The sequence below is a fragment of the Meriones unguiculatus genome, chromosome 2 (assembly GCF_030254825.1).
Source record: "Meriones unguiculatus strain TT.TT164.6M chromosome 2, Bangor_MerUng_6.1, whole genome shotgun sequence".
In the NCBI taxonomy this organism is placed as follows: domain Eukaryota; kingdom Metazoa; phylum Chordata; class Mammalia; order Rodentia; family Muridae; genus Meriones; species Meriones unguiculatus.
The window spans coordinates 116084684-116102023 of NC_083350.1; the positions used below are offsets into that span (position 1 = coordinate 116084684).

Here is a 17340-nt window from a genome sequence, read left to right on the forward strand (position 1 = left end):
ACAAACAAACAAATGAATGATAATTATTCTTCAAACATACTGACAGAAGATTAGCAGAGAAGTTATTCTGAGTAGAACCAGAGCATGAACAGAAGCTTACTGATTTTTTTTTTCTCAGAAAGTACAATGCAATTGCTCTTCTTTCTGGCTGCACCTAACTTACTTTGTCGTGGCACGGAATGAAAATATCTCTGTTCAATAACTCGATGCAATGGCTGCAATCACGCTCAGAACAGTTCCGTGCAGGTCTTCTCATTGTCACTTCAAATGACTTCTCAATTTCCCAGCTTCCGATAAATAATTCTATATCTTCCATGTTGGTGATAATGGTGCCGTTCTGCATCCTGAGGTCATCTTCTGGATCATCATTGCATATTCCTTGGAAGGAAGGACATGAAGCTTTTAGAAGGAAGAAAATTTCACTATCACCAAATGCAGGCAATACAACTCAATTGGCTTAATATTTTGTTTTAAAAAAAATGAATAATTGATTTGAATGAAATTATAAACAAATGAATCTGTGTATCCTTTTACTTTGGCATTGATAAAAACTTTAAAATTAAATGTCTGTTTTTTAATAAAATACCTATTTTAAATGTGTATGAAGAAAATCATGTATATGAAGATTCTGCTCCTACAGTCTTTAAACTAAAATGAAACTATATACTTCTTAGAACAGCAATATTTCATGAGTGAATTCCAGTCTTCCATTCTCCAAGAAAAATCTTACTAAACACAGTAAACTTTTCCCTTCAATAATTGTTCCTACTCTGTTATGTAGGCCATGACATAACTCCTGCAATGGGTCATTGTGATGGTTAGTGATAACCACTGACATAACAGGATGTAGAATTATGTAGGAAAACAACCTATGCACACACTTTTGGGAAATTATGTTGCACTTGTCCATATCTTGAGGGAACATATGAGCTGGGTTTATTGACATGGGGAAATCCACACTAAAATTGGAAGGCACCATTCCCTGTTCTTGGATCATAGACCAAATAGAGAAAACAAAGGAAGACAAACACAGGCATTCGTTACTCTATGTTTCCTGATTGTGAATATGATGTGTCCAGAAGCTTCAAGCTTCTACTTTCTTGATTTCCCTGCCATGGTGTCCTATACTTTTCAGCTGTGAAACAGAATAAATATTTTCTTTTAAATTGCTTTTGTTGGGATCTTTTTTTAAAGCAATAAGGAAAGAAACTAAAAGTTTTGGTTGTTGTAGAGAAATTTTAATCCAGTAACATGAGTGCTCCAGCAAAGGATCACATCCAAAAAGCTTCTAGGTCTATGTGATCTGGCTGGAATACAGACATGCTCTGGACTTCAGTAAAATCTGGCTGGAATACAGACAAGCCTTTTGTACACATTCAGTCCCAAACAATGAAGGTAGAGTGAGTTAATAGAAGGATGCAGTCATGTTTGAAAGTGACGTCTAATTGAGGGTCAGGCAAAGTGAAGAATCAAAGAAAGATTTGACAAAATGAGTCAGAGATAGGATATACCCAACTCTCATGAGTACAGGACAGAAAGAGGCTACCTGGGAGAAATGAGGGGTGAGAGTGGGAGCTTTTACTGAGCGCTTCTTACTGGGACCATTTTACAGAGACAGGTTCCAGGGAGAACAAGCTAGACAGTGGTAAAGACAGAATGAGCCAGAGAGTGAGAAGGAGCCAGGAGATTAAAACATATTGTCAGAATTAGTTTGAGGCCAGGAAGAGAAAGTCAGTCAGCAGAAAATCCAGTTTGAATCAGTCAGCTTGGAGAGGAGTTTAGGCCAAGCCAGCTGAGCTGAACCAGCCAGCAAATGTTCAAAAATAGTTCAAAAGACTTGGAATATTTCTCATCTCATTCCCTCATCTGAGAAAACAACATTCACAGGTTGGTATAATCCTTATGAATAACCCAGACATAAACAGACAACTTACAGAAGTCAACTGACAGCAAAGAATTTATTCAATATTAAGTTATTATTGTCAGTATTTGAACTAGGATTGGTGGTTAGAGATAATCTTTCTTCGCAGTATTCTGACTAATTGCCACGCTACAGCCTTGAGATTCTTTAGGAAGGCCAGACACATCTGTTTACTCTTCATCAGTGGCATGCAGCGGCAAGCAGAGCATAAAGAAATGCCTCCAGGATCCTGATCAAACCTCATCCAAATCCCATCCTACATTAATCGGCCATTTTCTTCATTCTCAGGACTTTATGGCCATAAAATATGTGAATCAAACATTTTCTTTAAGTACCAAATTAAAATTCCAACACAGGACTTTCACCATGAGTAAAGGTCACTGACTTCTGTAGATAACTTCATACATCAAAGAAGATCCAGTTCTTTCTTCATGTCTAACCTTTTATAGTAAAAGATAGTACAAAAAAAAATGCTTCAGCTTCAAATACATTTCAAAGTGTTTTCATTCTAGCTACCATGCAAAGGATTCACAATACTACAGAGACTCACTCTTCTCACTAGTTTCTTCATCTGGCACTAAGACTACCAGCCCTGATAAAACACAGACGTCACTTTAATTAATCAGATATCTCCCACTGTGGAGGTCATGCAGTTAGGGACTGGTCTGTGACTAGTACAAGGCCACTCTAGTCTCTTCCCTGCACTGCTTATTTAGAACTAGTTAGCCAAATTACTGTCTTCACAAGAGTAAAATACCATGAAAATCAAACAGAAACCAATCCACATAGAAGAGGTGAATTCTAGGAATAAACATAAGTTCCCAAAGTCGGTTTTATTGCTCAATAACTATTGAATTTTTACTTATACTCAATAATAACTGTCTCCAGAATGATAGCATCAAGTCACTATAGAAGTTTGTGCTATATTTAACATACTCTCAATAGTCAAAAATATGTAAGTCAAATTTAGAAAAATATTAACATATATGTAGCTCAAAAAATGAAATGTTGTGTTTATATCACATCACTGTGAAGGACCGTAATATTGAAATTTAAGAAGGCCAGACACATCCGCTTACTCTTCATCAGTGGTGTAGATCTAGTAGTTGTTCAAATTTTTGTAAAATGGTTACTGATATGTCTAGTTTGACTTATATTTTCTTATGTGTGTGTACTTATGTTAAATACTACAATCTAAGCTTTAGCATAATAGCAAACATGAACTGTACATTTCATAACAAAACTAGCATGAACTTTCAGAACAGTGAACTCTTCCAACATGGCTTATGTTTTAGTGAGAGTTCAGACGTAAAAATGTAAAAAAGAAACAAATATATAAGAATCTTTTAAACTTTGTGTATCTTATTTTCATTGCATAAATTAAGATAACCCTGGACCAATTTATTAATGCAGGCTAAAATTAAGTGAACTTTAATATGCCTAACAATTTATGAACTTTCAGTAAAGATGAATTAGTACAAATACATAGTATATAAGAACCACAACAAATGTGCATTTAAATAGAATATCTAACTTGAAAGGCTTTTTCTTACTTCATTAGCTTTTGTTGAAAGTCACTGCTTTCTAAAGCACTCACATGTAAAATTAAAAATGAATATCACATCTTAATCTGGAAAGTGGTCTCTTGGGGTCCAAAATAATGTAGTGTATGAAAAAAAAAAACACATTTTCGAAAAAACTGGAAGATTTCAAAATCTGTGCTCACCACAAAGCCCTTCTGTGTAAGACGACAAGTTAAACTGGGGGCCGAAGTGAATGTCTATGATTCCTGTAAGGTGAGCCCACTTCACGGTTAACCCAGCAGGAGTAGTGATCACATACATTGTTCCAGAATCTTCTATGAGCAGCTCTTGACTTGAAAAGGGCAAAGGCACAACAATGGAATCCACGTCTACCTAGAATAACATACATATAGTCCTTAAGAGACCATTTCTTGAAATACAAAAGTTAAAATTAAGTTTTTATAAAATATGGGGGGTTTAGTACTTAAAGTTTTATGGTTTTTTTTTTTTTTTTGTCATCCCATGCCTTCTGGTAACTTCCAATCTCTCTTATTGAGCCTCTGCTATGCCTTGATATATCCAGTATTATCCTGCATTTTTACTTTTCTTGTAAATTAAATTAGTTTCATATGTTTGCTTTCCTCTGATCCCCTCAACATACAGTGATTAAACCATTATTTACTAATACTAATTTAAGGTAGAGAGAGTAATAATATTGAGAAGAATCATCTATCAAGCTTAATAAGAATTAATGATTTCAATAATTCTGCTTGGTTGGCTTTGTTTAAACTCTGGACATAACCTTCAGCATGTCCACTCAATACTATTAACATAGGCAGGCCAAGGCGATTATATTTTTAAAAACAGTGATTTGAGGTCATTACAACAATATAGAGCTGCAAGCTGTAAGTAACAGCAACTTTGGTAGTTACATCTGACCAATCTTTTGGTTCCCTTCCATCCAAATGTTCAAAAATAATAGCACTAACTATATTTGAGATTATTTATTACGTGTGTTATTAATTTCAATCAAATAAAAATATGTGAATGTCATCATTTGAAATGTACAATGCTTGCATAGTTTAGGTTTTACTTAATTAAACCCATTTAATATAATTTTACATTCATTTTAATATTAATTACATCCTAGAGTCCATGGAACGCTGGTGATGTAGTAGTTAGGTCTAGAAAGCAAGATAATATGCCATTCTTGTGAAGCAAAACCTCTGTACACTTTTCCTTATTCCTGAGTGACCCTTTTAGATCTGAATGATGCATCTGACTGACAACTCAGTCTTACATGTTAAACAGATTTCTCCGGATTAGAAATTTTCCTATAAAACCACTCAATCATTTTGTTGCTCGCATTTAGGTTATTACAATAAATGCATACATGCTATCTTTCTGTTTTAGTTAGTATGTATTCATTAAAATATAGTGGTGTCAGCACTATGAAACTAGCCATTCAGCTCACTCTTCTCCTGGTGCTCTTCCCAGGAATGTTCTGTGTTACTACTGTATTTCTACAGTGTGTTATCCCCTTCATGTCCTTTCCCTTTGTCTGACTTGAAACATGAACCTTAACTCTGGGAGAAGGGGCATGGTGACTTACACAGCATCTGAGAGAGTATTGGTGGGTTTAACGTGACCCTTCATTGGTCTCATGGATTCATATTAGAAAAGCCTTCACATTAACAGAGGGAAAATATCAAACTAAAAAACACATCCTCTAACTTTCCATGAAAGTAATATCTCTGCATACAAGCAATAAACATACTGATATGTTTAATTTCTTATTTTGTGGAAATGATTGTTTTGCATAATTTCTTATTATAATCCTGTGTGAGAACATTCTTATTGCATGGCCTTACCTTTCTTGCTACTCTGTTGATAAGTATTTTATGTGTAGATATTGTCACATTTAGCTTCTTAAAACAAAGTCCTGAGATTCTTCCAAAAGAAGCCTTCGTTTGAAAACAAATAAAAATTTTATGACGTTAAATAGCTTTAGTGATAAGCAAAATTAACTTACTAAATTATTTGCAAATACTCACTGGTCTTTTAAGGGCATTTCCATTCTGGGGGAATAAAGTATAAAGAAAAAAAACAAGTTTAAAGTAAATACATTAATTGTCCTTAAAAAACAACGGAGTTATGTTATAAATCTATTATACAATTTTTACATGAAAATTTTGTTTGAAATATTAAGAGATCAGAGGCCCTCTGTGCTAGGCTCCTGTCCTGTTCCCTGTCTTCTGCTTCTGATGTCTATACTGTTTGCCCTTCTGAATGAGGATTAAGTATCTTCCCTAGGGTCCTCATTGTTTAGATTCTTCAGGACTACAGATTTTAGTATGTTTATCCTATATTATATGGCTAATATCCTCTTATAAGTGATTATATACCCTGTGTGTCTTTCTGCTTCTGCATTACCTCACCCAGGATGGTCTTTTCTAGTCCCATCAATTTGCCTGCAAATTTCATCAATTCCTTTTTTTTTAATTGCTGAGTTGAAAGAATCTACCGAAAAGAGTAAAAGAGTATCAAAGCAGATGCTGAGACTCATAGTCAAACTTTGGGCAGAGTGCAGGGAATCTTACAGAAGAATGAACGGATAGAGAGACTTGGAGGGGAGAGGAGCTCCACAAGGAGGCCAACAGAGCCAAAATATCTAGGCTCAGGGGCACCTGCAGAGACTGATACTCCAACCAAGGACCATGCATGGAGAAGACCTAAAACCCCTGCACAGATGTAGTCCATGGCAACTCAGTGTCCAAGTGAGTTCCTTAGTAAGGGGAACAGGGACTCTCTCTGACATGAACTCAATGGCTGGCTCTTTGATCACCTCTTCCTGAAGGGGAAAGCAGCCTTGCCAGGCCACAGAGGAAGACAATGCAGCCAGTCTTGATGAGACCTGATAGGCTAGGGTCAGATGGAGGAGAGGAGGATCTCCCCTATCAGGGGACTAGAGGAGGGGCGTAAAAGAGAGAAGAGAGAGGGAAAGTGGGACTGGAAGGAGATGAGGGAGGGGGCTACAGTCAGGATATAAAGTGAATAAATTGTAATACATAATAAATCAATAAAACATATTAAAAGATCAAATTTGAGAATCCTGGATGTTACAATGTATGTTAGCTACATATTTAGAAAGAAATAACCACAAGATGGATTACAACTTACCTGATTCATGGAACATTTTTCAATGTGGACAACTACAATTTCCCCAGGAATTCTCACTAAGATGTAAGAAGCCATGCTGGATAGCGCAGCACTGTTTCCATCGAATGTAATGATGCTCAGCTCTGACAACATGGAGCACCTACCTATGGGGGAAAAGAGTGGAGGTTGTTCCATTACTATTTAAGTTTTCAAACTAATTCCTTTCTTCAAAAGATACCTTCTTTCCAACTCCCCTCCTACTGTAATGTAGAGTTTTCATGGGTTTGTTTACTCGCTTTTAGTATGTGTGCATGAGTGCAGTAGTGCGTGTGTGTGTGTGTGTGTGTGTGTGTGTGTGTGATTGCTTTTAACTGACATTTGCTGTGCAAGCATGAATAGGGATTATTTCCTTGGGTGAGAATAATATACAAGTAGCCATATTACTGAGAAATATGACTTCTTTTTCCCTGTAATCCATAGCTCTGTGTGGAGAAGAAGATAAGAGAGGAAAATGAGGGCGACTTTTAATCAAAGAACATTATATAGAAATGCATAAAATTATTTTAAAATGCTTTAAAAAAAAAAACATGAATTACCACGCCTACTCTAGAGACCAGAAAGTCCTCTGGATAGGATCTCGCACTCTGCTACAAGTTCTGCAGGAGATGCTAACATCTGCTCTAAGGAACGAGGCATCATCACGGCCAATTTCAAGATCTACTTATTTGATTCATACAAGGCTATGCCAATACAACTTCAAGTTTCCTAAATCTGTGTTAAGGTACTCAATTCTAAATGAAAAAAAAAAACATATTTAAAAAGGCCTCATTTAATTAATATTTGGGGCATGAGAAAAAAATATACATTTATATACACACACACGTTAGGTTTGTGTTTGATGAAAGCAATTCAAAAAGTCACATAGAAAAAACAGAAATCACAAATCAGATGAAAAAAAGGTAAAAGGCAATAGCTTGGTATGCTGACATAAACTTAAAGAAAACAAACAAACAAACAAAAACCTCAACACTCTTCTATGGTTCAGACAATTGTTCACCGTATGAGAAATGCAAACTAACAGGGACATTCCCATTCAGGACAGCATATATCAGTGTTCACTTGAACAGGCCAGCCTCGGAATCCACAGTCTGGCATTTCCAAGTCCTTTGGGCAATTCAGAGACCAGTTGTAGAAGGTCCACTCCATGTTAAGGCAGATGTATTGGCTACAGTTATAAACAGGATCAAATTGTTGAGGCTGTTAATGAAAGAGCAAAATTAGTTAAGTTCCAAAATCCAACTAATGCTTTCATTTGGGTTTTACTTTTTGCATTTACCTTGTTCTCGTAAGTATACATCTAATAAATGAAACCTTTTGAAAGATAATTAAAAATTTGCTTCAACTTTTGTTTTGATACTATCCCTACAATAATCAATATATACCTAAGATTTACTTTAACATTAACTTGTGATAAAAATTATCAGACACCTTAAAAAGTCTTTTCTTAAATTTCCCAGACCATTTTTATAAGCTATTTGTTCAGTAAAACTCGCAATTTATTCATACCTGAATATTTCATTAATAATTCATAAAGTGCTAGTAAGGTATTTCCTCAGGTAAATGACACCAAGCCTAATGGCCTGAGTTCAACATTAAAGGAGAAAACTGAATCCCATTAGCTGGCTTCTGACTTCCATAAATGCATCATTTCATATACACCACACACACACATCCACAGTATATGCATCCACAGTTGTTTAATATCAACAAAGAATCATCAAATATTTTTTGATGAAGATTTTAAGGTCAGCCAGGCTTCCTCTGATCTGAGTATGTAGAAAGGTGGCCTTTAATGTTCGTCTTCTTGCCTCCATATCCCACATTCTATGACTGCAGACATGTATCACCACACTGATTTTGGAAAACTCTGAAATTACTTGCTGGTATAATGATCTTTTGGAACGTATACAATTTGCCCTTGTTCATTCAAATGCCGATTTCTCTGCCCCACTATTTGGTTTCAGTCCAGACAGTGCATTGTGATGCTTAGAATAAGCATCACCTGACTCAGGTTTGTGTAAAGATGCCACCATTTGTTCTCTGTATTGTCAATAAAACAACCAGCCAATGCTGAGCCATGCAGAGAATAGGGTGGGACATCCTGGTCTGGAGCGGTGGAGAATGAAGCAAGGGGGAGGAGGAAATTGTCAGAAGAGGTCGTGGAACCATGAGGAGAGATGAATCAGACCTAAGATATGACTTAAAGCAAGTATAATGGGTGAAATCTGAATGGGAGGAAACTATGCGGGCTTGGAGGTTTAGGATGGAATAACTATTGCCCAGCATTGTGCTCCAGGTTAAGTAAATAAATCCTAGTCTCTGTGTGGTGATTTGGGTATACAGCTGGTTTAGGAATAACCACTGATTAACTAAAAGATAAACCAATGATAAATATTAATAACCCACAACAATTACTGCTCATACTTGCAGCTACATCAGGCCTTCCCTTTAATCGCCACCCCTTTAACTCCTCTCCTTCAGTTTCTCAATGCAAAAGTCTTGGAGCCTTCGATAATTCTATTAGTCACATCCCACCTCTAATTCTTCCCAAACTGTGAGACCTCTGCCTTTCCAAGATATCTGGCACCAGCTCATTTGTCAATATCTCCACTACCAAGCCCTGTCTAGGCCTTTTGCCAAACATCTCACACTAGCCTCCTAGCTGGTTCTGTGGTCTCCTTACAGTCCCTTCTACCCTCCAGATAAGACAACACCGAGTTGACTCTGAGATAAACCGGGAGATACAAGTCTTTATGCTTGCAATCCCACAGTGCCTTCCTGTGTCACTCAGAAGAAAACCACAGACTCTATAAGAATCTTTGTGGTCTGACCTAATCATTCCACATCCTGCTTTATTTCTCCCCTGTTTACCGCTCTCCTTGCTGTGCCTTAGCTCTACTACTGTACTAGACACACTTTCACCTCAGGATCTTGGAGTTTCTGTGGATGGTACCTGAACACTGTGCTTGGCCTGAAATGGTGCTCGACAAACACGGGTTGGATAAATAACAGATGAGAATGGGTGGCATCTGTGAAGTGAGACACCAGACACCCGACTCAGCTGAGGAAATACTAGTTCTACTAGTCAATGATGTCATCATTTTTAGTTATGGTATACCGTGTTGCATAGAACCTCACACAGAGTATCTGCACAACAAATATTTTCATGAATCATTGATTTGTAGAGAAACTCCACCAGATGATTCTATCTTTCTATTTTTATTGAAAATGCATTTTTTCATGTACTCTATTATGATTTATGGGTTTTTTTTCCTCCCCCAACTCCTCTGCAGCTGTTCCCACTTCCCTCCTGATATACTCACTCATATAGACATACAACATAGGACAAACCCACTAAAATCTGTGCATCTAAAGAAACTAAGCAAGAGAGAGGACCCTAACTAAAACGGTCAATCCCCATCCTGAAAGGCAAAGAGAATGGACATCAGAAGAAGAAGAAAACAGGAAACAACCTAGGAACCTTCTACAGAGGGCTTCTGAACGCCAGAAGAAGAAAACAGGAAACAAACTAGGAACCTACCACAGAGGGCCTCTGAAAGCCTCTGCCCTACAGACTATCAAAGTGGATGCTGAGCCTGATGGTCAACTGTTGGGCAGAGTGAATGGAATTTTATGTAAGAAGTGGGAAATAGTAAGAGCTGGAGAGGACAGGGTCTCCACAAGGAGAGCAACAGAACAAGAAAATTTGAACACAGAGACTCATACTCCAACCAAGGACTATTCATGGAGATAACCTAGAACCCCTGCACCGATGTAGTCCATGGCAGTTCAGTGTCCAAGTGGGTTACATAGTAATGGGAAGAGGGACTGCCTCTGACATAATCTGATTGGCCTGCTCTTTGATTACCTCCCCCTGTGGGGGGAGCAGCCTTACCAGGCCACAGTAGAGGACAATGCAGCCACTTTTGATGTGAACTGATAGACTAAGATCAGAAAGGAGAGGAGAACTTCCCCTATCAGTGGACTTGGGGAGTGGCATGCATGCAGAAAGGGGAGGGAGGGTGGGACCAGGAGGGGAAGAGGGAGGGGCTTATGGGGGGATACAAAATGAATAAAGTGTAACTAATAAAATAAAAAAAGAAAGAAAAAAATGATGATAAGTAAAATAAAAGCAAACCAACAGAAATAGGACAAATTCTTTCTCAAGAAAACATTTGAAGTTCTTACTTGACTATTATTTTGTTTTTCTTATTGCAACCAGAAATTAATTAGTAAGCATTAACTGATTTAAGAAGGCTCAGTTATGGACTATAGAGATATATGAGACAGGAATGTGCTTTTTTTTTTAAGCATAAAACCTGAACTCAAGCCCTAGAACTCATGCTAAACAGCGTGGCATCCTAGAGCCTTGTAATCCTTGTAATCCTTGAGCTGGTTCTTGGCCAACAAAACAGGATGAGTGATTCCTGAAGACTAACACCCAACACTTTGGATTTTACATGACACGTGCATGCACGTATAATCACACACACACACACACACACACACAGAGAGAGAGAGAGAGAGAGAGAGAGAGAGAGATACAAAAATAAGATGTGTGTTTTGCTTATTTTTTAGCAAATAACTAGGTGCTGTGCCAAAAGAAGTTTGTGTTCATACAGTGGTGATACATGGACTTGTGTAAGTGCTGTACGAAACAACAACCAGCTGAGAGAGGCACGGCCATACCTCACATTCCAAACCTGGGGTAGGAGTTACGCCTGACGGAGTAATTGGAGTAATCGGAGTAATTGTGTCTTCATCTACAAGAAATGAAAACATGTGTCTGTTAGTGGGGCGGAGCCACCATGAAAGGAGGCTCTCTGTGGTTGAGAATGAACTAAGAAATTTTACATAGTTTATTCCACTCATTTCCCCCCAAGCATCAAGTAAAGTAGATGAAATAAAATATCTTTGTAACTTTACAGATACAGAAATTAAGCCATTGAGGCATCTGGTAAATAGCATGGGCAGATTCTAGTCAGGATTTCTGATCCCAGAAACCCTTATATGTGTTCTATTTTATCATCTCTAGCTTGAAGGACAGTTAAAAAATATTTTTTAAATCCCACTTATTGCTCACATGAACAATGTTCATGGTATCGTACATCTGTTTCCTCATGCAGAGAATGAGGTTTGATGGAAACTTAAACGTCATTTCCCACATAAAATAATATAAAGTTCTCATCCAGTCACAGCACAAAATCACAAAGGAGTCTAGTGACTGGGTGGTTGAATGATCTTCATGGCGAAAAACACATGTTGTACAGAATCATCAGTGGATAACTAGCAGTGTCTGGTTACAGAACTGTGACAATGACAAGACAACTCAGCCACTCCTGATGAGACCTAATTGACTAGGATCAGAAGGGAGGAAAAGAAGACCTCGCCTATCAGTGGACTTGGGGAGGGGCATGCATGCAGAGGGTGGAGGAAGGGTGGGATTGGGACGGGAGGAGGGAGGGAACCATGGGGGGGGATACAAAGTGAATAAAGTGTAATTAATAAAGAAAAAAAAGACAGGACATTTAAAAAGGAGATGTGTGGGTCTCCTTAGTTTCTGATTACTTTTCAAGACTGTTTCAGCTATTCCAGAACACTTGTATTTTCAAATTAATTCAAATTCATTTCAATTTTAAAATGCTTTAGGGTCAATTTCCGCATAGCCAACTTTCAACAGTGTTGCTACCTCAACAATAGAAACTTATCTAATCTGTGAATACAGGATTTCTTCCCATTTTTTTGTTCTACCTAATTCCTTTAATAATGCTTTGCAGATTCCATTGTAACCATATTTCAGCCCATGATTATTTTGTTAAATGTATTCTCAAGTATTTCATGTTGTTCAATAGACAAGGTGTCACTAAATCACCCTGGCAGGCCCAGAACTCACTATGTGGACCAGCCTGTTTTTGAACTTACAGAGATCTCCTTGCCTCTGATTCCTGGGCACTAGGATTAAATGCAGGGACCACCACTTCCAAAATATTTTATTAATTTTTGATGCCACTGTAAATGATGTCATTTTCTTCATTTCTTTTCAGATGTTGAATTGCTTTTGTAGAGCAAATAAAATAAAATTTGATTTTTATATTAATTTTAACATTCTTTAAGCTTGGTAGGTTCATTTATTACTTAGTGGACACCTTGGGGATATATATATATATATATATACATATACATATACATGTGTATATACATTCATATGTATACAAGTATATATGTACACACACAACTAGAAATTACCTTTCTTTCTGTTGACATTTATGAAGTGTAATATATATGTTCTGCATGTGAATTGTTGCGGTTAGTTTAGACGTTTGAGATGAATGTTGGGTAATTGATTTGTGATGTCAAAGTAAACACTAGTATTTAGAATTGTCAGTCTATGTCCTTGATGACAGAATATGCAGTTTTATTTCATAGACTTAATTCATTCATAGATTCAGTGGAGTAGGATTTCTGGTCCTTCCCTACATCAGTGTTTACAATGATAGATCAATTTTCCATCTCCACAAGCATTAAATGTATGCCAAGTATTTACCACAGTGACTGTCCTATAATAACCTTCAATAAATGTTAGCTTTTAAGAATAGTGACACTGATGATTATGATAATGAGGCTCTAATCTGGAAAACATCACAGATGACTTAAAGCCCTTCAGTGATGGCCTTCAGAAAATAAAATCCAATTCTCATCTCTTTCATCCAATCTCTTGGCTCAATTCTGAATATTCAAAATACATTTACTCGCATGAAATAGCTTTTATGCCACATTTTCTCTTACCTCCAAACCTTCACACATGATGATATTTTAAGCTAGAACATAATTTTGCTTCTGCTACACACATTTAATCTGATAACTTTTTGAGATTTACCTCTAAAATAATTAGTATGGCCTTCTGGAAATATTTCCTAAGTACCAACATTATACTATAGCCACCCCTCAGTGTCCATCAGTAACTCATTCAAGACCCACCACACATACCATAATCTGTGAATACTCAAGTCCTTAATACCAGATAATGTGGTATTTGCATATAAACTATGTGTCCTTCTATGCAATTATATCATCTAATCTCTTAAATGACTTATGCCTTGTATAATGTAAAAGCTATAGCAACAATATTTAGTACGTAATTTAGGGAATGATAAGAGGAACATTTTATATATGTCATTAACTCACAGGAATATTTTTCCAAATACTTTTGACCCATGTTTGGTTGGAAGCTACATACATAGAGGTCTGTGTTTTACATTACCCTGCTGACTATTGTTTATATTAAGATTGAGGCTATGGCCTGTCGAACATTCTCATTTCAACCAAGTGCTAGGAAAGAACCAGACACAGTATTCAAACTGAGGCTTACCAAATATAAGTATCTGAAACTAAAGTTTTATAAATCACAAGCACAAGAGAAGTATATTAAGCTTGGCAGGATTCTAAGAGTGGATTTATAAAATCATTTCCTAGAGCAAGTTTTTATTTATGCATTTATTTATGAATGTATTTATTTATTACAATTTATTCACTCACTTTGTAACCTGGCTGTAGTCCCTTCCCTTATCTCCTCCAAGTCCCACTCACCCTCCCACTTCTCCTCTTTTGCCCCTTCCCTAGTCCACTGATAGGGGAGGACCTCCTCCCCTTCCATCTGACCCTAGCCTGTCAGGTCTCATCAGGACTGCCTGCACCATCTTCCTCTGTGGCCTGGCAAGGCTAGAGCAAGTTTAATAGTGAGGGAGGTAAATGAGGGTAGAAGCCAAATGCTTCCTCAGAAGCCTGGACAGAATCCAGAATATCAATGAAGGGTCCAGAGGAAGTTTATGTACATCTCCCTAAAGCCAACTGCATTACCATGAATTTTGAAGAAACCTTAGTAGTATGCACTAACTGAATTGGATAAAGAAGTGGGCCAATTACAGACTACACACACACCCTGCTCTTAATAAAAAACAAAAGTCACTTCTGAGATTTTTGTCAGTTGGGTGGTTCATGTACTAGCAGCTAGGATAAATGGACCAAGTCTTATATTGCTGAATACTAATTTTACTGTTTAAAATTGTAGAAATATCCAAACCCCCAGGTATAACAGCCTACCTGGTAGTTCTGTGGAAATCAATGGTACGCCTGCAAAGAAACAGAGATACTCTATGTCAATTTACATAATTAATCCATATTCCCATAAAAGAAGACCTACCTAATTCACACAAAGATTTTTATAATCAAGGAAAATGTTTTAGAAAAGAAAATACAGAAGAGGAATGTGAAAAACAAGACATGCTTGTTTTAGAAAACAATTGGAAAGTTTTTTAAAAAGCTCTTTTTTTTTTTTAAGCCATACGGAAGGGAGATTGAAATGAGTTATTATCTGCCTTAAACTTCTTTTTTATTGTAACCATTTTCCTCAGGAAAAAAATTATCCATGCTTTTCATTTTTAACAGCAAATTAAGCAAGGTCTACACTTACAGTCTTCTGGATAAACACACTTAAGGGTCACCTCGTCCAGGACCATACGCTTGGGGCAGTATGGCAAGCACCCTTCAACCCTTTGAATGGAAAAATAAGTGAAATAAGTATACATAGAAAAAAATCTACCTTAAGTATTTGTAACTGAAGCTTGGATGCCTAAAGTTCCTTAAAGTTCATCATCAGGCACTTGGAATAACTATTTGCTGCTAGTGCATCACATTTACATAATTTATAAAATTGCAAATGGGAAGCTCACAGAGAATATCACTGTGGTGGTGGAGGCAGAATTTGAACACAGGATGTTCAAAGCACACACTTATGTTTGAGGCACATGAAGCTCATGTTCTAGAAATGGGTGGAAATATAGAGGGACAGTCTGTGGAGAGTTTTAAGATATAGCAAGTAGGTTGTTACTTTTATTTCTCTATTTTAAGTGTGTGTGTGTGTGTGTGTGTGTATGACTAAGATCATATTTTCCTGCCATCCAGTTGAAGCTCAGTGTCCATTGTATCCCTAATGGAAGGAAATGTAATTTTCCCTGTGAAGCCAAGCCTAATTATTAAGTTCAAAAGTGCCACAGAGAATTAATGCATATCCTCATCTGCCAAGGCTGACTATCTGCCTCTCAGTTGCACTAGCAAGATGTAATATTTTTAGTTGTTTTTTTTTTTTCAAAACATTTCCAATTGCTTCATCTGTAATAATCTGGACAAATATGCTCAGTCTTTCTATTCAGGATGAACATGAACTAATTTGACACAATGGTTGAGCAGCAGCAGAGGGCAGTGTTTGTAAAGCAAATCCTTTCTTGTACAGAACAGGCTTAACAAGGGATGGTCTCAGATACCACATTTACAAATGATTCTTTTAAAATGTGAGTAGTCAGTTTCTACATGATCAACTGCTTTTCTAAAACAACGAACTTGAATAATAAAACTTTAGCCCATAGTAAAATCCTATCTGGAACTTTATCAGGCAACAGAAGAGAAATTGAGAAAGTTGACAAACTAAAGACAATAGATTATAGTTAAATGAAGTCATCCTGGTAAATGTTTTTATTTCTTCAGATGGGATGAGAGCCATATACAAGCATTACTAATACATGGCTTGGACTGAGCCCAGAACATTTCTATCCCTGTTCCATCCATCTATCCTTAGACCTAAGCCTGGAAGCTTTTAACTTCCATACAATCTAATCCTCTGTAACCCAAACCTTGAAGGCTTCCGCTTCCAGCCTCTATCTGCTAACACAGGCCTAGAATGTTTTCAGCCTTCAACACTTTATACTAAATAAGCTCACCCTTTCTAGTTCTTTCTGGACTCTGGCTGGCTATTCTGACTCAAAACTCCTCTCCAAGATGACTGATTCAATCTGGCTTCTCACAGCTTCTCGGTGATTTGCTCTGCTCAGAAATACTGCCTCTGAACTCCACAAACTAAACTGCACAAATATACTGCACTCAATTAAACTGCACCAAACTCAACTGTGCTCCTGAACTCTACTGTACTGTCTCCGTGAACTCCTTCCTCTCTCTCTGCCCTGCTCTTAAGTAGCCTCTCTTTCCTATTTGCTCTCTTAAGAATTGGGCATGTCTTATCTCTCTGACCCATTCTGTCAAATCTTTCTCTAAATTATCACTTCATCTGTCCCTCAATCAGACCTCACTGGGATTAAAGGTGTGTCCTTTCCATATTCCAGCTAGAGAGATTAAAGGTGTGTACTAAGGGCATATCTGTATTCCAGCTGGATCACACAGACCTAGGTGTTTGGATGTGATCCCTTGCCAGAGCAGCCATGTTGCTGGACTAAAATTTCTCTACACAGCCTTCTTTCTTTTATAACTCAATTATTTAGCAATTGCTTTGTAGGGGACAAAATTCATTTCCTATTCTCTTAAACCATTTTCCAAAAGCTATTATTTTATGCCTTATCAGTAACTTTACAGACACACACAGCAGGCTCCTCTTTGCTTTGTCATACAGCTAATATTTCACCCAACTTTCAACTGATAGATAGAATCCCTCAGTGTGAAAGAGTTATTATAAAAGACGCATAATAAGAATTTAAATATGTGTTCCACAATACGCTGCTTGACATATTTTCTCTCAAACAGCTCTCATTTTCATGGAACACTGGTTTTTAACAGTTGCACGGTACCAGAGACTCAAATAATCAGAAACCAGAGTGACAGATTATTCACTCG

The 17340-nt window shown here is 37.1% G+C and overlaps 1 protein-coding gene across 2 annotated transcripts in view; it reads right to left on the reverse strand.

Moving 5' to 3' along the window:
• Otogl (otogelin like) overlaps window positions 1–17340 on the reverse strand; it is a 151704-nt gene that overhangs the window by 22034 nt on the left and 112330 nt on the right. For both annotated transcript variants that reach the window (XM_060376923.1, XM_060376922.1), the window contains exons 35-43: window positions 15130–15213; window positions 13901–13908; window positions 11353–11420; window positions 7683–7860; window positions 6625–6767; window positions 5499–5522; window positions 5316–5408; window positions 3648–3837; window positions 164–378 (exon numbers count right to left, since the gene is read on the reverse strand). In XM_060376923.1, coding sequence (XP_060232906.1) covers window positions 164–378; window positions 3648–3837; window positions 5316–5408; window positions 5499–5522; window positions 6625–6767; window positions 7683–7860; window positions 11353–11420; window positions 13901–13908; window positions 15130–15213 — 1003 coding nt within the window. The remainder of the gene's footprint in view (window positions 1–163; window positions 379–3647; window positions 3838–5315; window positions 5409–5498; window positions 5523–6624; window positions 6768–7682; window positions 7861–11352; window positions 11421–13900; window positions 13909–15129; window positions 15214–17340) is intronic.